At 45.6% G+C, this 23,650-nt stretch overlaps 2 protein-coding genes and 1 long non-coding RNA gene across 3 annotated transcripts in view; 1 reads left to right on the forward strand and 2 right to left on the reverse strand.

Moving 5' to 3' along the window:
- The first annotated feature begins 3,787 nt into the window (after positions 1-3,787).
- LOC310858992 (lipopolysaccharide-induced tumor necrosis factor-alpha factor homolog) lies at positions 3,788-7,288 on the forward strand. The gene is made up of 4 exons (XM_083765340.1): positions 3,788-3,909; positions 4,976-5,005; positions 5,226-5,358; positions 6,353-7,288. The coding sequence occupies exons 2-4, from the start codon at positions 4,981-4,983 to the stop codon at positions 6,459-6,461; spliced, it is 267 nt and encodes an 88-aa protein (XP_083621466.1). The 5' UTR covers positions 3,788-3,909; positions 4,976-4,980; the 3' UTR covers positions 6,462-7,288.
- A 123-nt stretch (positions 7,289-7,411) lies between these two features.
- On the reverse strand, positions 7,412-7,760 carry LOC310858993. The gene is made up of 2 exons (XR_014569258.1): positions 7,657-7,760; positions 7,412-7,603 (listed from the first exon to the last, which is right to left on the reverse strand). It is a non-coding gene; the product is annotated as an uncharacterized lncRNA (long non-coding RNA).
- Positions 7,761-8,310: 550 nt separating this feature from the next.
- LOC310858262 (uncharacterized protein) overlaps positions 8,311-23,650 on the reverse strand; it is a gene marked incomplete at its 3' end in the record, with an annotated part of 65,917 nt that continues 50,577 nt past the window's right edge. The window contains exons 63-72 of the mRNA XM_083764368.1: positions 22,682-22,840; positions 21,979-22,115; positions 21,058-21,224; positions 19,426-19,520; positions 18,918-19,117; positions 18,409-18,416; positions 11,457-11,967; positions 11,114-11,412; positions 10,621-11,057; positions 8,311-8,502 (exon numbers count right to left, since the gene is read on the reverse strand). Of these exons, the coding sequence (XP_083620494.1) occupies positions 8,311-8,502; positions 10,621-11,057; positions 11,114-11,412; positions 11,457-11,967; positions 18,409-18,416; positions 18,918-19,117; positions 19,426-19,520; positions 21,058-21,224; positions 21,979-22,115; positions 22,682-22,840 (2,205 nt within the window). The remainder of the gene's footprint in view (positions 8,503-10,620; positions 11,058-11,113; positions 11,413-11,456; positions 11,968-18,408; positions 18,417-18,917; positions 19,118-19,425; positions 19,521-21,057; positions 21,225-21,978; positions 22,116-22,681; positions 22,841-23,650) is intronic.

Below are 23,650 nucleotides of genomic sequence, written 5' to 3' on the forward strand. Positions count from 1 at the left end.
TGGGCACGAGCAGCACATGAACGAGCATAATAATAATAATAATAATGGTGAGTACTTATTTTATTATTAGCTTTTTTTGCAAGCACATGCCTTTCACTAGAATTTAGAAATAGGCTATTCTACTTTTAACTCCAACAGACAGGAGGCAAACGATCAAAACAACAATTATTCTACATTCTCTAACTGTGTAGACTTCTTGTAAATTAAGTAATTTGGGTGTTTAACAATAATTTAACTCTTGAGAGTGTAAAATGAAACCAAATGGACCCTTAAGATCTATGAGGGTCCGTTTGGTTACTAATTAACTCTTACTCTCCATCATAGCTGGAACCCCTCAAGTACCACTGTGGTTCCCGGACCACTGGTTGAAAACCACTGCTCTATGGTAATCACCTTTTAATTTAACATACAGTAGAGAACACCAGCTCTTAGGTCTACTGGCTTTACACTTGAACTGTTTTTTAATTTGTTTTGATGTTGTGCTACTGTAGTCTTATACCGGTAGGCCCCATTTACACTGGCAGCCAAATTTAGCCTGAATCAGATCTGTGCCACATCCAGATTGGAATCCGATTTGCTTAAATAAGATTGATTGATTGATTGATTGATTGATTGATTGACAGTTTGCAGAATTACAGTAGCCTACATTTCAAGTACAACTCAATACAAAAACTGTTAACTGTGAGTGGACGACACCATAAAGCATTAGGCCTACACTTGTTTACAAAGGGCCCACCATTTTCAATTCATCAAAACATTTAGAGACGTACGAATATACACTTCTATATAGCTAAAAACAGGAAATCATCAAAGAGGAGGTAAAAAGGGAAAAGATACATGGGGGATTCAGATTTTACGGGGGCCAGTTTCGAATTGCAGCCGTCCGTAGGTGCCCTTTGAGAGCAGTTTTGAAGGAGTCAAGGGATTTGCATGTCTTAATGACTGTTGGTAGGGCGTTCCACATTTTGGTGGCATAGGAGCAAAATTAATTTAGTCCCTTGTTTGTGCCGAATCTGGGTTGCACATGGTTTGTTGAACTTCCTCTGGTGTTGTGGGTGCGGACTTCGTTGACATTAAGGAAGTATTTTAAGATATATTTTTTGGACTTTTTCTGCCTTTATTGATAGGTTGAAAGTAGATTGACAGGAAATGGGGAGAGAGATGTGGGAAGACACGCGGCAAAGGCCGTCGGGATCGGGAGTCGAACCCGCGGCACGCCGTCAGGCTGGCTCAGCAGCCTATGTGCCCAGACGGTTGAGCTAACCCTCCGGGCCATTAAGGAAGTATTTAGACAGGTACATGGGTATCTTCGTGGTGTAGCGAATCTTGTGGACCAGACCCATTGCAAGATACTGTCGTCAACCCTAAGCTATTCCAGCCTGTCAAAGTGGGCAGGGGTGAGGTGGGAGTGAGGCCAATTAAGTAGTAGCCTGACCAGTTTGTTTTGGGAAGTCTGGAGCCTTGTTATAAGGGCCTTACATTACGTTTTAACAGCGGGAGACCTTAGAGACCAACGGCGAGCGTTGCTTGAATTTCATTGGCTATCGCCCAATCGCCCACTATCGCCGGGCGATGTCGCCCAAAAGATGAATTATTGTTATCTTTTCGGCCGACGTTCCAAAAATATAATACAATAAAACACAAGTAGTTAAAATGATAGAACAATGGCAAAGAAAATTGAATATAAGAACATAAAATAAATAAAAACAAATAAAAACACCACATGCAGCAAATCAGTCAGGGCAGGGTAGGAACGTGCATAGTAAAACTCAACTAAAAGCAAGAGTGAAGAGGTGAGTCTTGAGTTGAGATTAAAAAATGTCTACAGAGGGTGCGTGTCTGAGCTCGAATGGAAGTTTATTCCAGGCTGTTGGGCCGTAGAAGCAAAAATCTGCCTCACCATATTTTTTTGTGCACATTCTTTTAGGCACTTCAAGTAGGCCTGCATTGGAGGACCTGAGGGGGCGGTTAAGGACATATCTAGGTAGGCAGTCACGGAGGTACGGAGGTGCGAGACCATGAGAGCTTTATAGACAAGTAAAATAATTTTAAATTCTGTTAGGGTCTTCAAGGTGTTTTTGTTGACCAGTGAGGAGATCCTGTATAGGAATCTTGTTCTTTGGTTGAAGGCCCCGATTAGGCCTGACTGCATCAAGTCATCAAGTCAATTCCGATTCAAATCTGTTTTTTTTCTTCTCAAATCCCATCTTTTGGCCCGACCTTTCACACTGCCGTTTGCAAGTGACCAGATCCGATCTGTGCCACATCCAGATTGGAATCTGATTTGTTTAAATAAATTTAAACGCAAACAAGTCACATACATACAAGTCACATGGAATCCGATTTAGATCAGGTTGTTGCATTCAAACAGAGACAGATCTCCTCTGAAATGAGAGTAAAATAAGATTTGAAACCACCTCTGAATGTGTCTCAATAAAGAATCTGATTCCATGTGACTTGTATGTGACCTGTCTGAATTTAGACTTATTTAAACAAATCAGATTCCGATCTGTGTATGTGTGTGTGTGTGTGCGTGTGTGTGTGTGTGTGTGTGTGTGTGTGTGTGTGTGTGTGTGTGTGTGTGTGTGTGTGTGTGTGTGCGTGCGTGCGTGCGTGCGTGCGTGCGTGCGTGCGTGCGTGCGTGCGTGCGTGCGTGCGTGCGTGCGTGCGTGTGTGCGTGCGAGAGTGCGTGCGTGCGAGAGTGCGTGCGAGAGTGCATGTGTGAAAGAGTGTGTGGGAGAGTGCGAGAGTGTGCGCGAGAGTGCGAGTGTGCCAAAAGTTAGGAGCAGAATCTAATTTGGCACGCACATTTGGAACATGTGCTGTTTATTTCATGTGCTGTTTATTTCAGATTGAATGGAAGGCAGTTTGTCTGGAATTCAGCATTACCCTTTTCAACTATTCTATAATTTGGCTATTAAGTCTATTATGTCATTCTTTATTCTCACTGTGCAGCTATATTCTCATCATTAATTCCTGTTAATGAACAGTGAAGTCACTAGTATAACGTAACCAAAGTTAAAACATCATTAGGGGCCCCCCCACACATGGACATTTTGGAACAACCGCCATAGACAGACCATCGTCATATGAGCACATGCGGCACAGACACAGAAGAAAGCAGATCTACAACCACATGTGGCCATTAACAATATATTAGCTTTGGTTAAGTCATAGTTACTTCACCATTAATGATGAATTCATGATAAATTCATGAAGAATGATTAATGCCTAAATGGTAAATTGTATAAATTCATTAAGCGTTAATTTCTTGTATGAATTTGCTCCCTGTAGTAAGTATATTGACCAAAGAAAGGTTATCTCACACATCACATTCAAGCAGGTGAATACATTGCCAAGACAAATGATGGATTCAAAGTTAAAGAGTTTCATGATTCATGTTCATGTTATATGCTTACAATAGTTTTAGAAGGAGACAGAGAACTGTAGGCTTTTTTGTCCATTGTTTGAGGATTCTGCATATGCTGCAGCTGAATACTGAATAGAGCCATTGATTCCGAGGCTTCATTCCGTTAAAGACAATTGTTTCATGTTTTGCGTGTTCCTCCTCACTTGTTGATATTTTTAACTAAGTGTTTAAGATATGACTAATTTAAAACATACTCCTGCTGAGCATTGCTCTGGCTGGTGGCTGATGGCTGCTTTGTTCACTCACTTTCCCAGATTTTATTTTACACTAATTCACTATGTTCTGTGTTACATTTGAAGGCATTTCCCATACAAACAATGCCAGTCACTGCGGAGAGGAGGACACAAGGATGTAAGAGAAGGTGGTACCCTCCAGAATGGCATGATGGCCAAATGGGAAGTCTCTCCTCCCTCCTTTGGTTTGTCTTGGCTGCTTGTAGATCCAGTCGAGAGGAACTCAAGGTTGCTACCCCAAAGCTTGTAAGTACCAGGCATTATGTTGAATTAATTGGTCCTTATTTGGTCCTATTATTTGGATTAGGGAATGTGTTTTTATTCCCTTTTTTTGTTAGAAAAGGGGGGGAAAGAAAAGAAAAAAAGTATGTAATAGAAACTGGTCCCCTCATGCATTTAAAGACAATATCAGTCATGAGAACTAACGGTTAACGTGGAGTTGAACGTTTTAATGTGCTTAGGAGGGGAGCGTATTATCAAATTAATAACTACATATTGTATCAAGCAATTTAAAAACCGGGTTGCACACAAAAGTCTGAAATAGATGTGAAAATGAACCCAGAAGTCTTAGTGAAATACCCCTTTTTGTCTTATATACTTCATCATACGCTGAATAACAACAAATGTGCATCACTTGTAGATAAGCTATTTTGGAACGTTTTTAAAGCTGTAAAACGTATTTTGTCCTATGACAGTGTATGTGATGTAATATGACATTTAGACACGACTTGACATTTTGTCGACTAAAACTACTACTACTAAAACTACAAGCTCACTGTAGATTCTACAGTAGGGCATTGGTGTCAAACTAATTTTGGGCTGGGGTCCAGTCCAAAGGCGACTTGATGTGGGCCACAAGCAGTTGTACAGCATTGTTTGTTGTCTCAGTCACGCTAAAACTACAGACCGTAGGCATATAACTTTAAAAAAAATATTATTATGAAGAATAATACCTACTTTAAGTATATGGAGTGATGAACAATAATGGAATATTCAGAAAATATCAATGAATGAAAATAATTATGAAAAACAACTACTTGGGATAGTCAGCATGAAATTTCATCTCAATCGCTTGCTGCCTCCAGACACCTGACCTCTCTTTGCTTTAACTTGTCAATGTCATGGACCCGTTTCTTAATAAAATGTAAGGTACTAGAGTGTAGAAAGTTTCTACAGTGTAGAAAGACTGTGGAAATGTGCTGAATAGGACTGCCAAGGTTAATTAGCTGTTGCACTTGCTGTTGCCTGTATGCATCAGTGAACATGAATTTGTATGTTTGCATTGTGTATTTAACTACATATCTTATCACAGGCACAATGGCAAATCCTCAAGTGGTGGTTGGTGAGTTGGCCTAATTTCTTTAACTACACTATTATAACAAAACTTTAAACTCTTACTGTAGATCTCTCCTGTACTGGAAATGGTGTACAATGTTATGAATTTATTTAGTTCCCATTGTCTCTTCCTCATGTCTCCCTTTGGATTAAGACACAATACATTCTTTTTTTGTTGTATGACATACAACAAAGTGTAAATTATGCCATCATCTATTTGTTCTCAGCGACCATCGGCCACCTGAGCGATAATCCTGTTCAGGTTACCTGCCACAACTGCCACCAGACTGTTCTCTCTAAGGTTGAGTTCACCTCCGGTTTACTGACCTACCTGTTCTGCGGAGGCCTCATGGTCTTTGGGTATGTGCTGAGGGAACTATTAATCAGCTCCTATAGACAGTGCACCCCTGCCTTTGACACTTTGTGTTGGTGAAATAATACTATCTGCTCTCTTGTTGAGCCATCAATAGAATGATTTATCCAAATTTGTAATTAATGTTGGACAGGCTGTCCCCTCATAATCGAATACTTACATACATAATTGATTAAATTAATCATCTCTTTCAGGGGAATATATTGCGATATATCGTGCTTTCTTTAGGGTGGATCATAATGTACATTGTACAACAATTTATTGGTAATGCCCCTGACTACCTTAGGAGCAATGCTAAGTTGATTTCACATCATTATGAAACCAGAGCAAACCAAAAAAGTGTGATAACAACAGTCAAAGGTTGTGGCAAGAGTTCCTTCATATACACAGGTATTCTCTTTGGAATGACCTGTCTCTGACTGTCAGGCACGTCTGTCAGGCAGTATAGAAAAAGATACAGGCTAGTGGGGCACTTTAATTTGTAGTATTTATGGTTGCTGTTATTGTTAGTATTGATTGTACATTTCTTTTCAGGACCACAGGACATACAGTAAATGTACATCCTGGGTTGGAGTTATATTGTTGGAAAATTTTTCCATGCAATTATTTCCTGAAAAATGATGATCACAAATCTCGTAAACTCTAGTCATAACCCGGCAGTAGCCACTGTGAAATCAACATTAGGATGTTCCGTTCTCAACCTCACCAACCTGAAAAAGCTCGTCTCCACATGACTGCATGTGGAAAACACAATTATACACATTTGTCAATTAACCACTTATCCCCATTTCATACTTAGTCGTACAAGGGTATTGCATGGTGTGTGTATATAGCCGATCTACAAACTCAAAATGGGCATAAGCTTATAGCTTATTTTTGCCTATGACAGTAGGGACACCATGTCGAATCAATTAGTCAACAAATTCCTGATTATTGCCAACTAAGAATCTAACTGACCAGGGTCTTCCCTCCTTCCTCCAGGTTTGTTCTAGGTTGCTGCCTCATCCCCTTCTGTGTGGACCGTCTAAAAAATGCCAAACACATCTGTCCTGCCTGCAAGACTGTGCTGGGCGTGTATAAACGCTTATAGCTGTGATAATGTGTTCTTTTTGGAATTGAACTACACCAGTGATTCTCAACCTATGGGCTGGGGCCCATGCAGTGGGCCATGAGTATATTGCAAATGAGCCAGTCAACTAATTAGCGAAATGTTAAGATTGAATTGTAATGATAATATAACATTAATATATATATTTTTTAAATAGTGTCTGCGGCCCATGGTCAGATGGGTGGGCCGCAAACATGTTCAAGATTTACAAGTGAAGTGGGCCTGCACCCAGACAAGGTTGAGAACCACTGAACTAGACCACACTGTTATGCTCTGAAAAAGTAGAGGCAGCAGGCTTCTCATCCTGGGAGATGAATGCACCAGTGTTGAATTGGATAAATCGGCATAACCTAATTAAGCTGAATCTAACTAGTTGGAGAGGTCATTCACCGTAGCTATTTTGTGTCCTTGTTACAATGTTTAGGTGTTGCTTTGGCAACAGCCAAAGTGTTTTTTTTTTAAAATAATAATAATAATAATAATGTGGTGTAACTTTCTTTAACAAGCGTGTCACATGCTACAAGTGTGTCACATGCTGCAAGCTGTGCATCTGCTATGTTTTGAGTATTTTGGAAAAATCTTGAAAGTGTGAGAACTACTGATTTAGAGAGCATTTGGTAGAATCAGCCTCAGATGAGTTAAAAGTTAAACCAACACAGCTGCCGGTTTGTGCAAATTTGTCAGTTAATTATGACAACCTAGGCCTACATTATGGTGTGCTGCAGCCTGCAGCTGCTTGTAACTAAAGCCTACATTGTTGTGGGTCTATAATTAGAACAATGGCACACTTTAAATATATAATATTGGTTTGCTAAGCCCTGGCCTGGCGCATACTGTACCTCTCTGTCCATGCTGAGCTTGAAATATTACAATGAACTGTAAAGGTAAAGCATACCATTGACACCACAATAAAAAATAACTGACTGTGACTATGACTGTGCAGCAATATATGGTTTTAGTAACAAAATAGTACAACTCCAGGTAAATATATATTAGCCTTAAAGCTACTTATAAATAGGTGCTAGCTCAAATAGGATATCGTTGCTGTTGTTGGTTGGAAACCTTGTATGTCCAAAACTTACTTTTCTGTTAAATATTTAAAAACCCACAGACAGACTTAACCACTTACACTTTCAAAAATGTATTTCTGAAAAAAGCACATAAAGTGCACAAAGACCTGCATACCGTCTGCACTTGCAATACGAACTTTATTGGCAACGTTTTGGTCAAAGACCTTCTTCAGGCATCTTTGACCGAAACGTTGCCAATAAAGTTCGTATTGCAAGTGCAGACGGTGTGCAGGTCTTTGTGCACTTTATGTGCTGAATACATTGAGCCTACGCACCCGCCTCAGGGCATACAGGTGAATACATTGAGCCCTGCCTACGCACCTGCCTCAGAGCATACAGGTGTGCAACTGTGCATAAGACTTTGTTGCCTAAAAAAATCTTTCTAAAATGGCCTCACGATGCGACATGTTGTGAGATTGTATATTTTCACTTATTTTGCACAACACTCTTCTAAACTAGGCATTAATTTGCCAAAAACAAGAAAATGGAAATATGGAGATACAAGATTTCTATCCAACATTACATAGGTTTTCCAAAACACAAATTTGCACAGTTAATTGTTAATTAATATCCTCAGAAACATTTCAACCACCAAGACAAAACAACTGACATACAAAAGCATGAGTGCAAGATGAGGTACGAAAATATATGTATATGTAAGAGATGTATAACTGTGTGAAGTATATGATCTCATTAGGCAGTATAAGACAGTTAAGTGAATAAATCATAAGACATTAATTTCTGATGTTTGAATTGTAACTTCAAAATGTATTGTTCCCCTTAGAGATAAATACATCCCAAATAATTACAATAAATTCATTTATATTTCTCTCTGGATTCCTGAGTGCTGTTCCATCAGTGCAGAATGTGCCGTGAAGCGATGATGAGGGCAAAGGCCACAAGCAAGGAGAGCCTTGCGTCTGCTCTGACATGAGCCCCTCCGCTGGCGCTGCCTAAATCACACACACACACACACACACACACACACACACACACACACACACACACACACACACACACACACACATGTAATAGTAGCAAACATCTCAGAGACAAATATTGTACTTTTACTCAACTACAATTTGAAACATTTTTAGTACTATGTATATAGTACTATAGAGCGTCGCAGTCCCGCCCCCTACCAGGGCCCAGGAAATTATTCCCCGTTCATTTTCCTCAGACTTTTCAAAAAGTATTTATTTCGAGTTGTGACAAATCATGACAACAACATTTTTTGGGGGGCCGAACAAATAATTAGAAAGAAGAAAAAAACGGCAGGTTACAACTTACAACACTTTTTTTGTTGTTTTTCTTCTTTGTAATTATTTGTTTGGTCCAAAATATTGTGTTTATTGTCATGATTTGCTACGACTCGAGTTGACTTTGTCCGCGGCGTAACCGTCTTTAAATAAATACTGTTTGAAATGTCTATGGGAAAAATGCATTGGGAATCATTTCCTGGGCCTGGCGTCGTCATGAAAGGTGGCGGGACTGCGACGCTCTATAGTACTATACATTAAGCACTTGAGCCCAAACATCTTTTGAAAATCTTTTCAAATGTTTTTGTCTATATCATATGATAACTTGTGCAACTGTTACGGGACCTTCTGCATTATGAGTATCCGTTTGGCAATGTTGATAACAATACTTTTGTATGTTTACTCAAGTACATTTTGAATACTGGACTGCAAATGGACCCTACTCTCAGAGAGTGGTGGAAAAGTACTAAATTTTATTATATAGCCTACTACATTGTAGAAACTTCGGTTTACTTCAGTAACCTTAGTTAGATAAGTGACTTGAAGAAGAGAGTCATTTGGGGTCTAGCCACAGGCGCAGACGCACAGAACATTACGAACAATTCATTGGAGTCACTTATCTAACTGAGGTTACTGAAGTAACCCGCATTTGGGGAGCATACCACTCCCGCATGAACACCGTCGGCTATTAAGACCCGATCCACAGTCCCCCTTCTCAGAAGACGCACGCACACGTACACAACCGTGCACCGTGCACCCTCCCATAAGGGATACAAACATAAGGGTTAACTAGACCATCTGCGTGGTAGCCAGGAACCCCTAACTAAGGAGCTGACAGCTGCCTCATGTCCTCCATGTAGGGCTTTATGGTTAACCATCTCATAAGCCTATAGGGTTAATGCTTAGTGTACTAGTGACAGGTACCACCGAGGTGGGCCTTAACGGGATACCGGCCATCGACAGAGTCATAGCCGCTTTCCTACTTAACCCTACGTCCTCCCACGTCAACACTCTGACAAAGGACCCCGTCCTTGTGCACAGGAAGGATAAGGAGGCGTCCCTGGCCAATGGCAAGATGTTTGTGAACATGGCGTTGGCGGGTAAGCACCTGAACGCCTGTGCCATGCTGCAGGAGGCGGAGGCTGGAGACTCCCCTTCTCCCCAACAGGTGGCCGAGATTCGCCGCCTCTGGAGGAGCTAGCGCTGACATGGGAGGGCCATTGCAAAGCCTTGCACGGGATGAGGAGAGTGTGGAAATCAGACATAGGAGAAGACCTCATAGCTACTGTGTAGTCAGTACTGCTGTATGGGGCCGAGACATGGACCCTCACAGTACAACAGGAAAAATAAACAAGAATGCTACGAATGGCACTAGGTGTCACATGGACGGACCGCATCAGAAATGTGGACCTCTATGGGGACCTACCACACGTCACGGACAAAGTCAGAGAGAGAAGGATGAGGCTGGCAGGGCACTGCGTCAGGCACCCAGAACTTGAGGCAAGTAAATTGACCCTATGGGAGCCAACCCAGGGCAAAATCAGGAGGGGAAAGAAGCGTACCACCTATGTAGACGTGCTGCGGCGCGACAGCTTGGCTGACAATACTGCAAAGCTCAAGAACCTGATGTTGGATAGGAATTTGTGGAGGGCAGCGATCCAGGAATCCCGAGTTGGTGTTGGCTAGACCTCACTCTCGCAGCAACGACGACGGTAGTGATACGGGGGATTTATGCTCTACCCAAAGGTAATTCTCAGATTGAAATGAAGTTAAAATAACTCTGGGTTACTTTAGTAACCTCAGTTACAGTACCTGTGGTGGCAGTCCCTGTAGCCGTTGTTGCTGCTGGTGCTGCAGTTGCCGGTGCTGCAGTTGTTGGTGCTGCAGTTGTTGGTGCTGCAGTTGCCGGTGCTGCAGTTGTTGGTGCTGCAGTTGTTGGTGCTGCAGTTGTTGGTGCTGCAGTTGCCGGTGCTGCAGTTGCCGGTGCTGCAGTTGTTGGTGCTGCAGTTGCCGGTGCTGCAGTTGCCGGTGCTGCAGTTGCCGGTGCTGCAGTTGCCGGTGCTGCAGTTGTTGGTGCTGCAGTTGTTGGTGCTGCAGTTGTTGGTGCTGCGGTTGCTGGTGCTGCAGTTGTAGCTGGTGCTGCAGCTGTTGGTGCTGCAGTTGTTGGTGCTGCAGTTGCCGGTACTGCAGTTGTTGGTGCTCCAGTTGTTGGTGCTGCAGTTGTTGGTGCTGCAGTTGCTGGCGCTGCTCTTGTTGGTGCCGCAGTTGATGGTGCTCCAGTTGTTAGTGCTGCAGTTGCCGGTACTGCAGTTGTTGGTGCTCCAGTTGTTGGTGCTGCAGTTGCTGGTGCTGCAGTTGCTGGCACTGCAGTTGTTGGTGATGCAGTTGTTGGTGCTGCAGTTGTTGGTGCTGCAGTTGTTGGTGCTGCAGTTGTTGGTGCTGCAGTTGCTGGCACTGCAGTTGTTGGTGCTCCAGTTGTTGGTGCTGAAATTGTTGGTGCTGCAGTTGTTGGTGCTGCAGTTGTTGGTGCTGCAGTTGTTGGTGCTGCAGTTGCCGGTACTGCAGTTGTTGGTGCTCCAGTTGTTGGTGCTGCAGTTGCTGGTGCTGCAGTTGTTGGTGCTGCAGTTGTTGGTGCTGCAGTTGCTGGCACTGCAGTTGTTGGTGCTCCAGTTGTTGGTGCTGCAATTGTTGGTGCTGCAGTTGTTGGTGCTGCAGTCGTTGGTACTGCAGTTGTTGGTGCTGCAGTTGCCGGTGCTGCAGTTGTTGGTGCTCCAGTTGCTGGTGCTGCAGTTGTTGGTGCTGCAGTTGTTAGTGCTGCAGTTGCTGGTGCTGCAGTTGCTGGCACTGCAGTTGTTGGTGCTGCAGTTGTTGGTGCCGCAGTTGTTGGTGCTGCAGTTGTTGGTGCTGCAGTTGTTGGTGCTGCAGTTGCCGGTACTGAGGTTGTTGGTGCTCCAGTTGTTGGTGCTGCAGTTGCTGGTGCTGCAGTTGCTGGCACTGCAGTTGTTGGTGCTGCAGTTGCTGGCACTGCAGTTGCTGGCACTGCAGTTGTTGGTGCTGCAGTTGTTGGTGCTGCTGTTGCCGGTGCTGCAGTTGCCGGTGCTGCAGTTGTTGGTGCTGCAGTTGTTGGTGCTGCGGTTGTTGGTGCTGCAGTTGTTGCCGGTGCTGCGGTTGTTGGTGCTGCAGTTGTTGGTGCTGCAGTTGTTGGTGCTGCAGTTGTTGGTGCTCCAGTTGTTGGTGCTGCAGTTGTTGGTGCTGCAGTTGTTGCCGGTGCTGCGGTTGTTGGTGCTGCGGTTGTTGGTGCTGCGGTTGTTGGTGCTGCAGTTGTTGGTGCTGCAGTTGTTGATGCTCCAGTTGTTGGTGCTGCGGTTGTTGGTGCTGCGGTTGTTGGTGCTGCAGTTGTTGGTGCTGCGGTTGCTGGTGCTGCAGTTGTTGGTGCTGCAGTTGTTGGTGCTGCAGTTGTTGGTGCTGCAGTTGTTGGTGCTGCAGTTGTTGGTGCTGCGGTTGTTGGTGCTGCAGTTGTTGGTGCTGCAGTTGTTGGTGCTGCGGTTGTTGGTGCTGCAGTTGTTGGTGCTGCAGTTGTTGGTGCTGCAGTTGTTGGAGCTGCAGTTGTTGGTGCTGCAGTTGTTGGTGCTGCAGTTGTTGGTGCTGCAGTTGGCGGTGCTGCAGTTGTTGGTGCTGCAGTTGCCGGTGCTGCAGTTGTTGTTGGTGCTGCAGTTGTTGGTGCTACTGTTGTTGGTGCTGCAGTTGTTGGTGCTGCAGTTGCCGGTGCTGCAGTTGTTGTTGGTGCTGCGGTTCCTGGTGATGCAGTTGCTGGTGCTGCAGTTGCCGGTGCATTGCCCAAAACAAAAAAACAACAACATCACTGTTGGGGGGACATGAGCCCACTGCTAGGGGTAGGCCAAGGGCTCCCCGGCCTGGGTCAAGGCCTTGTGGCAGCTGGGTCCCATCTGCCTTCAAGTCAGCCAGAGTCAGCCTGGGTCCTGTCTGCTTTCAAGTCAGCCAGAGTAACGCTGCTCCTCAAGAAATAAACTCTTGACCCCTCAGAAGTCAAGAACTACATGACCGATATCACTCCTTTCCTTTCTTTCCAAAACTCTTGAACATGTTGTCTCTAACCAGCTTTTTCTCCATCTCTCACAGAACAACCTGCTGGATCCCAACCAGTCAGGACTCAAACCAGCCAACTCCACGGAAACTGCACTCCTTGCAGTCACAGAATAATTACATGCTGCCCAGGCTGCCTCTCACTCTGCAGTCCTGATTCTTCTAGACCTATCAGCAGCATTTGACACAGTGAACCACCAGCTGCTCCGAGACACCCTAGCTCAGGGATGCGCAAAAGGTAGATTGCGATCTACCAGTAGATCACAAAGGCTGTGCAGGTAGATCACATGACATGACCCTAAAGAATATTTAATTTAAATATAAAAACTATTTTTGGCATCTGCCACTTGAATTAAGTTGACTTGATTGATTGACTGACATAAAAAAGGGCCTGTCAACTCAAACCCATAATGCAATACTTTGTTTTCAAGAGTGTTGCTTTGCACAAATGTCGGAAGATTACAAATGAAATACAAAAAAACTCTAGGCCTACCTATTCCATTTCTCCCCTTTCCCATTCCAAGTGCATTTGTCTTAAATGTAATGCCAGCGCCGCTATTCCAAAGCCATTTTTAGCAATGGTATTATAATGTTTTCATTGGGTAGATCTTGTTGAGCTGGTCATTTTGAAAGTAGCTCTCAAGTAAAAAAGTGTGGGCACCCCTGCCCGGGATCACCGGGACAGCACTAAAGTGGTTCTCCTCCTACCTAACTGACCGGACCTACCAGGTTTCTTGGCAAGGTTTGCTTTCATCTCCCTGAACCCTCCTAACTGGGGTCCCACAGGGATCTGTACTTGGTCCCCTCCTTTTCTCCCTGTACACTACATCTCTTGGCACTGTCATCTCTGCTCACAATCTATCTTATCACTACTGTGCCGATGACACTCAACTGTTTCTATCCTTCCCCCCCTCTGCTACTCAGGTGGAAGAGCGCATCACTGCATGCCTGACTGACAGTGGATGTCTTCTCACCACCTCAAGCTGAACCCAGACAAGACTGAGCTTCTCTTCTTCCCAGCTAAATCCTGCCCCATGCAGGAGCTAACTATTTCTATAGACAACGACTTGGTAACTTCGGTTCCAACAGCCAAGAACCTTGGTGTTGTCCTGGACATTGAGCTCTCATTCAAAGCACACATTAAAGTCGATCCTGTAGGTTTACACTCTATAACATTCAACAAATTAGACCTTCCTCACCCAGGAGTCAGCCCAGCTACTTATCCAGACATCAGTCATATCAAAACTTGACGATTGTAACTCCCTCCTTACTGGCCTACCGGCATGCACACTTAAGCCTCTCCAAATGATTCAAAATGCTGCAGCTCGCTTGGTATTCAACCAGCCAAAATTCTCACATGTCTCCCCCCTCCTCTGCTTGATGCTGGCCTTCAAAGCAACCAAAGGTATGGCACTCCCATATCTTGCAAGTCTGATCGGACCCTACAAACCCTCCTGCTCACTCAGATCAGCCAATGCAGGGAAGCTGGAAATACCTTCACTAAAAACACCTGGACAACGCTCCACACGTCCCAAACTCATCTCCATTCTGGCTCCAAAACTATGGAATGCACTTCCCATTGTAATTAGAACTGCGGACTCATGCACTTGCCCTAGCCTCAGCGACCTTACAGGCATATCTAAAGGCTAAACTTAAGTAACTTGGATAGCATTTTAAGTAGACAAAGCACTCTAGTGTATACGTATAGTTTCATTATATAGATATTCCACTGTTCCACAGGTTCCAGCTTATGTATGATTCATGATAAAGAATTTTGATGTAGTTGATGTATTGCCATGTTTTTGTCCTTGCTTACTGTAAATTGCTCTGGATTAAGAGTATCTGCCAAATGCCTAAATTGACAATTTTAAACTCTACTGGGGAGATGGGTCATGCCAAACAAATTCTGATCCACTAGAGGGCACAACCCCCACGTGGAGGTAGGCTCCCCTAGCAGAGGTGAACTCCCTAGCCAGACACAGCTCAGTGGGAACTGTGCAGAGCATCTCCCTGGATTGTCCGCGCCCTAGCGAACGGATACAGACTCCAGTTCGCTATGAAACCCCCCGCGTTCGGAGACATTATCTTCACCGACACATGGGGAAAGGCGGGTCAGGTTCTCCAACAAGAGATCGCATCTCTACTGGAGAAGTCCATGGACTTAAAAGTCGCCTATTTTCACATCTACCCGCCGCACAGGAATTTCCTGCGGTTCAGGTGTACGAGTACACAGTCCTTCCCTTCGGGATGTCCCGGAGTCCCAGGGTGTTCGTCTGATGTACAGAGGCCACCCTCGACCCTGTGGCGATGAGGCCTCCGAGTGGCGACGACTGGCTGCTGTGTGCAGATTCAGCACAAAAAGTGACACAGAACACAGCCTTAGTGGTGTGGCTGGTGTCCCATGTGTCCTCTCTGGGTTTCTACATGAACCATGCCAAGAGCATGATGGAGCCCACGTTTCCTTGGTACACCTAAGCAGGCTGCACATGAGACCTTTCCAGCGGTGGCTGAGGTCTCTGCGGCTACCCACCAAGCTAACACAGCAATGCGTGAACTGCACGCTGGCCCTGCAATGGTGGTCGAACAGACATGTCCTCACAAAAGGGTCCCTTTGGGACTACCCACCACAGACGCCAGCCTATCGGGGTGGGGGGCCACCCATGAGGGCAGGTCGGCCAGAGTGGTGTGGGAAGGAGCCCTGTGGTCCGCCCACATTATCTGGAACTCTTGGCGGTTCTCCTCACGCTGCGAGGGTTCGAACCGTTCCTCAAGGGTCATCATGTCCTGGTTCGTACTGACAACACCACGACGATGTGCTACATTAACAGACAGGGGATGGACTAAGGTCCCCGTGGTTATGTTCTTTAGCACACAAGCTCCTGACCTGATGTGACAGCCGTCTGCTCTCGCTAAGAGCTTGTCATAGCTGTTTGGGACGCCGGTAGCAGACCTGTTCACCTTGGAGAAGAACAAGAAACACTTATCGTTCTTCTCCCTGACAGGCTTGTCACCCCTAGGCCTGGACTGGATCAATGGTCTCTGGGTCTGCTTTACGCGTTTCCACTGCTAGAACTGCTCTTACATGTTCTAGTCAGGGTGAGGACTCAGGTTCGGAGCTACTTCTAGTAGCTCCGGTCTGGGGTTCCTGGAGACAGGACAGGACATATCTCCCCTCCTTTACGACCGGCCATGGCAGCTCCCCTTGCGGAGCCAGGCCAGGGGCGAGATCTTCCACCCGCACCCTCAGGACCTAGACCTTTGGGTTTAGCCCGTGAGGAGGCGTCGTTAGAGACAACTCGCCTTCCCCCAAACGTCATTTTGATGATTCTGGGCGCTAGGGAAGCCTCTACCAGACGACGATCTATCACACATTCATGTGTTTGAACTTTGATGCTCGACCAGGCCTGAGGGGTCCTCCCATTTCAGGCTTCGGTGAGGCATATTCTGCCTTTCCTCCGTGAAGGTTAATCTGGCGGCGATTTCAGCCTACCATGTTGTGGGTATGAATAACAGACCAGTGAGTGAACACTTACTGATCCGCCAGTGAGTGAACGGCGTGGTCCGCCTTAGACCAGTCGCCAGGTTGTTTGTCCCGCCCTGGGAACTGACCTTTTCGAACCACTGGGGAGAGTGGATTTTAAGTTTCTGACAGCTAAATGTGTGACATGTGACATGCATGCGCTCTCGTTAACGCAAACTGCATGAGGTTTAGTGGTAATGACACTAGGGTGACACTCAGGCCGAACCTGTCGTTCTTGCCTAAGACCTTTCCTTCCGGGTGCACTCCAGTGTATTTGGCAGCGTTTGACTCACCTCCGTTCTCTTCAGTGAAACAGGAGGTTGAACTGCCACTGCCCAGTCAGGGCTCTGAGACTGTCCAAAGCCAGAACTTCTCCCTTCAGACATAGTGATCAGCTCTTTGTTGTTCAAAGGTGAGACTTTCACAATGGATTGTGGAGGCTATACAGCTGGCTTACGCCAAGGGTGGAGTTGAGCCCCATGAGGGGCTACTCTTGAACTACTACTAATCCCAGTAAGGAAGCTGCCATTTCTGTTCACAAAAATATTTTTTTAAATATCTTAATTGTTTGTATTTCCTTTCCTGCTAAGCAACAAGCAATATATGCTTAGATGATTTCTATTTATATTAGGATAAATGCGTGCGACTGACAAACCGGAAGTGGGGAGGAGGCTCCACTTCCTCTTTATATTTTACTCATGATAGAGAGGCAACAGTCTGGCAACACGAGACTAGGTTAGCCCCATAGAGTATTAAAAGGATAGAGACTGATCTGGCGCGAAGCACGATGGTTACGCGTCCACGCGTAACCATCGTGCTTGTGCGCCTGGCGTTGTCAAACTCGTTGAGTAGAGTGTGGGATCTTACGACGAGGCAGCCAGAGCTCAACTGGAGGAACGCCATCAGGCTGAAGCGGAGGGTCCACGAGATCCACAAGATACTCCAGTGATCTGTGTTTACGGCGCACCGCCAGCAACTTACGGAGCCGGCCGTGTGGGCTAGGAGCGGGAGATGCAGCAGGGGTGGCGATGGAAAGTTGGGGTCCAATGGAGGGGATAGTAGGCGTCAGATCAGGGTGTGGTTGGGCGTCCACAGCTGCGGAAACCGGTTGAGGTGCAGTGGGGGTGGAGGATGAGGTAGGCGTGACATAAGCCTAAGTTCTATTAACTTGTCCGTTAAGTAAAGATATAGCCAAGACCCAGGTGACCCAGGTCAGCACCCCCGCTCTTGTGACCAAGAACATTCTCACCCTTACAGTATAATCGGACAGAGAACTTGTGCTGGCGAAATGCCTTATAAAAGGAGGGGATGACGTCACCACTAGGTAGGCGTGACATCAGCCCTGACATGAGAAGGGAGACCGTGGATCGGGTCCTATCAGCCGACAGTGATCATACGGGAGTGGTATGCTCCCCAAATGACTCTCTTCGAGAGGGACTTAAGCTAACTTCGGGTTACTTCAGTAACCTCAGTTAGATAAGTGACTCAAAGAAGAGAGTCACTATAACTACCCTTCTGTTTATCAAGAAGCAGACAAGTGGTTGATAGGAATGACGCAGCAAGGCGGAAACCCCCGTTATATACCTGGGGGGCTGGGTCAATGACCTCACCTTGAGCGACAGTGTCACGATCCAATGAATTGTTCGTGAGAACATGTAATGTTCTGTGTGTCTGCCACCTGGTGGCTGGAACCCAAATGACTCTCTTCTTCGAGTCACTTATCTAACTGAGGTTACTGAAGTAATCTGAAGTTTCTACAATACAGTATTGATACTTTTGAAGTAAAACAAAATGTAATACTTTTTCCACCACTCTCAGAGAGTAGGGTCCATTTGTACACTAGTTTCAACACTCTTTCACGGTATGGCCAATTACAGTACCTGTGGTGGCAGATCCTGCAGCCGTTGTTGCTGGTGCTGCAGTTGTTGCTGGTGCTGTTGCTGCAGTTGTTGGTGCTGCAGTTGTTGGTGCTGCAGTTGTCGGTGCTGCAGTTGTCGGTGCTGCAGTTGTCGGAGCTGCTGTTGCTGGTGCTGCAGTTGGTGCTGCAGTTGGAGCTGCAGTTGGTGCTGCAGTTGGTGCTGCAGTTGGTGCTGCAGTTGGTGCTGCAGTTGGTGCTGCAGTTGGAGCTGCAGTTGGAGCTGCAGTTGGTGCTGCAGTTGGTGCTGCAGTTGGTGCTGCAGTTGGAGCTGCAGTTGGAGCTGCAGTTGGAGCTGCAGTTGGAGCTGCAGTTGGTGCTGCAGTTGGTGCTGCAGTTGGTGCTGCAGTTGGAGCTGCAGTTGGAGCTGCAGTTGGTGCTGCAGTTGGTGCTGCAGTTGGTGCTGCAGTTGGAGCTGCAGTTGGAGCTGCAGTTGGTGCTGCAGTTGGTGCTGCAGTTGGTGCTGCAGTTGGAGCTGCAGTTGGAGCTGCAGTTGGAGCTGCAGTTGGAGCTGCAGTTGGTGCTGCAGTTGGTGCTGCAGTTGGAGCTGCAGTTGGAGCTGCAGTTGGAGCTGCAGTTGTCGGTGCTGCAGTTGTCGGTGCTGCTGTTACTGGGTCCAACCTGCCTCCCGTCAATCCGATGCCGAGTGTGACCAGATTTGACTGTAATCGACTGCTGATCCAGCTGCTCACCACCGCATTGTACTCATACGACTTCAACTCTGCCAAGTTGGAACCCAGAAGACCGCTAACCTCTGATACAGTCAGGCTCTGAAGAAAGCATGGAGTAAGGTGTTAGATGTGTTATTATCACTAGTCCTTACCCGTTGTGAGATATTTGGGGGGTACTGCGCCCTGGTCGCATTTTTAATTCACTAATAAATTCATTATTAATCATTAATGTGTCAAATCGAAAAAAGGGCTCCGTTACTCCCTCCATATTCATATGGTCAATGCCTGTGTGTTTCTGACACACACACACACACACACACACACTCACACACACACACACACACAGACATTGTTAGAATTATAGTATCACACACGCATTAACACACGCACATGCAAACACCACTAACCTGTACAACGTCCGTGTCCAGATTGGTGAAGTCATCCATGTCCATGCTGATATTGGATCGGGACAAACTTTGTACATAAGCAAGGGTTGCACCTCCTACAGTGTCATAAAGAAAATACAGAATTTTATCCATCTCAGAATTGTGTGCGTGTGTGTGTGTGTGTGTGTGTGTGTGTGCGTGTGTGTGCACACGCAGCAATGGCGGCACGGTGGAAACGCTGGTGGACGCCAACTTAGCTTGTTCTTTAACATCTAACAACAGCACCCGTTCTAACTACGATCGTTAATGCAGTAGGTACAGCTTTTGGAACTTTTGCAACTCCTATGGCGGTGGCTGTGTGTCAGGATATCACGTCAAGATGTACCCATGGCGACGTAGTCTACTACCGGCGACCACGCTGCCTGTTGGTCCCTCCTGTGAACACTAACAGGTGCCGGGAGGAGAGGCAGTGGACCCGGTGACTTCCCTGCGGTGTGTTGGTCCGCCATCGGGGCAGCGGTGTGTGGACTTCCAGGCCCATGAGAGCGGCTGTTGAGTGTGGAGGGTGCAGCGTCACCGGGAGAGACCCGTGAGTCGGCACCTTCCCTACGGCAGGCGGACGCCGCGTGTTGTCACCGGGTGACGGTGTGAGACTGCTGGCTCCGTTCTCTCTGATGGTCCAGCCTGGGACATGTCCACAGACAGTTGTGGCAACGTTTCGAACTCTCGACAGCTTGGAGTGTCCAGAGGATGAGGCAGAAGGACTTGCAAGGTGTTGTACTGTCCCTGTTGTACTGTCTATGCCACCATATGAGACTAAGCCTAGTCCTGAGCACCGTCGTGTGAACGAATATGGCTATCAGAGACGCTGCTGAGTGACATTCTTGCTGTATCATGACTCCGATGTGTCATAGGCTTGTGATTGTAACTTAACTGCAACCCATAATGTTTGTGTCCTTGTATACATTTTCCTTTTGTGTGGACATAAATAAATTCTTAAAATGTGTGTGTGTGTGTGTGTGTGTGTGTGTGTGTGTGTGTGTGTGTGTGTGTGTGTGTGTGTGTGTGTGTGTGTGTGTGTGTGTGTGTGTGTGTGTGTGTGTGTGCTTGCATGCGTGCGTGCGTGACTTGTACTACTAGTAACCTAGCATAACAGGGGGGGTAGGCTAGGGTGAGAATTAGGTTTAGGGGTTAGGGTTGGAGATATGCCTGTGTCAGACACCGAAAATAGCAAATGTACAAGCTCATAGAGCCCCGGGCTGTGTGGCACATTGTGAACTTGAGGGACATTTTAATTTCACTAATATTTCAAAAGCTAGAAGTTATTCCAATGAGAGAATGTATAAGAATGACTATTCAGATCATGGGTTTCACTCTCTTTATTTCCCCACTTACAGTATAGATGACCGAACCTACAGTATATTTACCTACAATATTTAGCTCCCCTACTTCAAATATGATTATTTTTGGAGGTCTCAGCCTGAAAGGTTTGAGAACCATAGACGAATCCGAAAACTTGGGGGGCCTTGACATGGAAATGTTTGAGAGCCGCTGCACTACAGCATGTATATGTGTATATGTGTATGTGTATATGTGTATATGTGTATATGTGTATATGTGTATATGAGTATATGTGAATGAATGCTTGCTTACCCAAAAATGGCTGTGTATTCTGGAAGCTGTTAATGCTGACGGTTGAAGTGCTGCGCCTTCGCCGGCTCGTAGTGAGTCCAGACTCAGAGAAGGCTATTTCTGCGATGTTAAACAGCACTTTCTTTTTCTCCAGCGTACAGCTGGACACTACCAGCAAAGTGGCATTACTGGAAACACCAGGAAACACACAGCACACATCTCAAAACAGTGCCACCACATTTGCTACCACAAATCTATTTGTTGCTGTTACTTTCTTAGCTTACGCATGTTTTATGATAAATGCTTTTGTGATGTATTCCCATGCTTTTGTTCCTGATTATTGTAAGTCGCTCTGGATTAAGAGAGTCTGCTAAATGCCTAAATTGTAAATTGTAAATTATTTTATTCAAGTCTCTAAAATTCAGCCTCTTACAAGACTTTTGGATTTTGGTCATGAAATCACACACTCTTTTATAATTTGTTGTACGATTTTTTACAATTGTCTTTATTTGCGAAAATGCGTGCATAGTAATAGTAATAGTAATTTAATTATTATTATTACAATTATTAGTTTTTCTTTCTTTGCTTTTTTTTTTTTTATCCCACGATTTTGTAACCCAGTTTTCTTTTCACCCAGTGCCAATTATCTAATGTAATCCTGGGCGCTACACTTCCTCTGCTTTTTTGAGGGGTGCTAGCCCCTCCTATATACAGCTTTTGACAATTGACAATGAAAGGAGAAATTAGTTCAAATGTCTGCCAAATATGACGTAAATTTAACCAACCAATCACATAAATGCAGTTGTTCATGAGATGATGTATGATGATGTATAATGATAAGAGCGCCTCTCACTTCACACAGGTGTGATTTTTTAAATAATAATTGATGAGGTAAACGATAGTACGATACCACTGTCTGGCACCCTCCCCAACACGCCTCACCTGAGGGTGGCCTCTGAGATGGTCTGTAGGACAATGGCATTCAGGGAACACAGGTTGGGTCCCTTGACACAGCTGAGCTCTGCACTGCCAAGACTGTTGCCCGCAGTAGTCAGATACTTGGTAATGATGGCCTTGGCCTTGATGGTGACAATCAATCAATCAATCAGTAAATTAATAAATCAACAAATAGTGCCATACATAATATGTACTGTACACAATTACAAGCACACATGCAAAAACCTATTTGCAAATACACACACAACACACTATGTTTGCTCTCTCAGAAGGATTGCACAGACAGACAGACAGACAGACAGACAGACAGACAGACAGACAGACAGACAGACAGACAGACAGACAGACAGACTCTCAATCATAACTGTATTACCCATGCCATTTTGATTTGCTATATTACTATCCCCTATTGTATTAATGCCTTAAGCCCAAAGCGATTTACAGTGTACACTGTACATGTGCATTACATTCACCCATTCACGCACACATTCACACACCAACAGCAAAGGAAACCATGCAAGGCACCACAACGGAAGCAGTTAGGGGTTCAGTGTCTTGCTGAAGGATACTTCGACACAAACACAGGGGGAGCCAGGAAACTTACATTTCCCAAGCTGCCACTTTACCTCTTGAGCCACTTTACCTCTTGAGCCCCCCTTCCCCTGTATTTTAACATTTGTATCCTTACCGAAGCTGGATCCCACTCCCCGTCTGATTCGTCCATTAAAGCACACAGTGTGTCAATCTTTGTGATGTTCCACAGGTTGATGTCTTCACTAGTGGCATTGCGTGATGCAGGCCCCAGCACCTGTATCGCATCTTCTGGGATGGACTCATTGGCATAGGCCTGTCGTTGTGGGTATACATAGACAGCACCAAATTAGAAATGAAACTGGAATCACTTTAATTGCGATACCAGTATATACCAGTAAGACACCTGAGGTTGTGCACGCACGCATCCGCCTGGGTGAGCACTGGTGCTTTGGATTGGGGCGTCAGATCAACATATCCGCCTGGGCAACAGCAGACTGCTGGGCGAGCACTGGCGCATGGGGGGTCAGATCAACAAATGGAATGAATTCTGTACTGGCCATATATGGAGTGTGTCTTGAGTGTACAGGGTTTGATGAGGTCAGATCAACATATATGGAATGTCAGAACAGGTCAGCTCCATATTTTGAGATCTAAGGGTGGCAGTGGGGGCAGTGTCTGAGTGTACAGGGTTTGATGAGGGCCCAGGTATACTGGGCCTGTTAAGAACATAGTTTTCGCGGGCTGCCGGGCGCAGCTGCAGAAATAACTTTGGGGCAGGCCCGTCTAGAGTTTAAATGGACAGGTATCAGTCAACAGGCCCGTCTAGAGTTTAAATGGACAGGTATCAGTCAACAGGCCCGTCTAGAGTTTAAATGGACAGGTATCAGTCAACAGGCCCGTCTAGAGTTTAAATGGACAGGTATCAGTCAACAGGCCCGTCTAGAGTTTAAATGGACAGGTATCGGTCAACAGGCCCGTCTAGAGTTTAAATAGACAGGTGTCAGTCAACAGGCCCGTCTAGAGTTTAAATGGACAGGTATCAGTCAACAGGCCCGTCAAGAGTTTAAATGGACAGGTATCAGTCAACAGGCCCGTCTAGAGTTTAAATGGACAGGTATCAGTC

The sequence above is a fragment of the Protomyctophum parallelum genome, assembly GCF_964188405.1.
Source record: "Protomyctophum parallelum genome assembly, chromosome: 5".
Classification (NCBI taxonomy): Eukaryota; Metazoa; Chordata; class Actinopteri; order Myctophiformes; family Myctophidae; genus Protomyctophum; species Protomyctophum parallelum.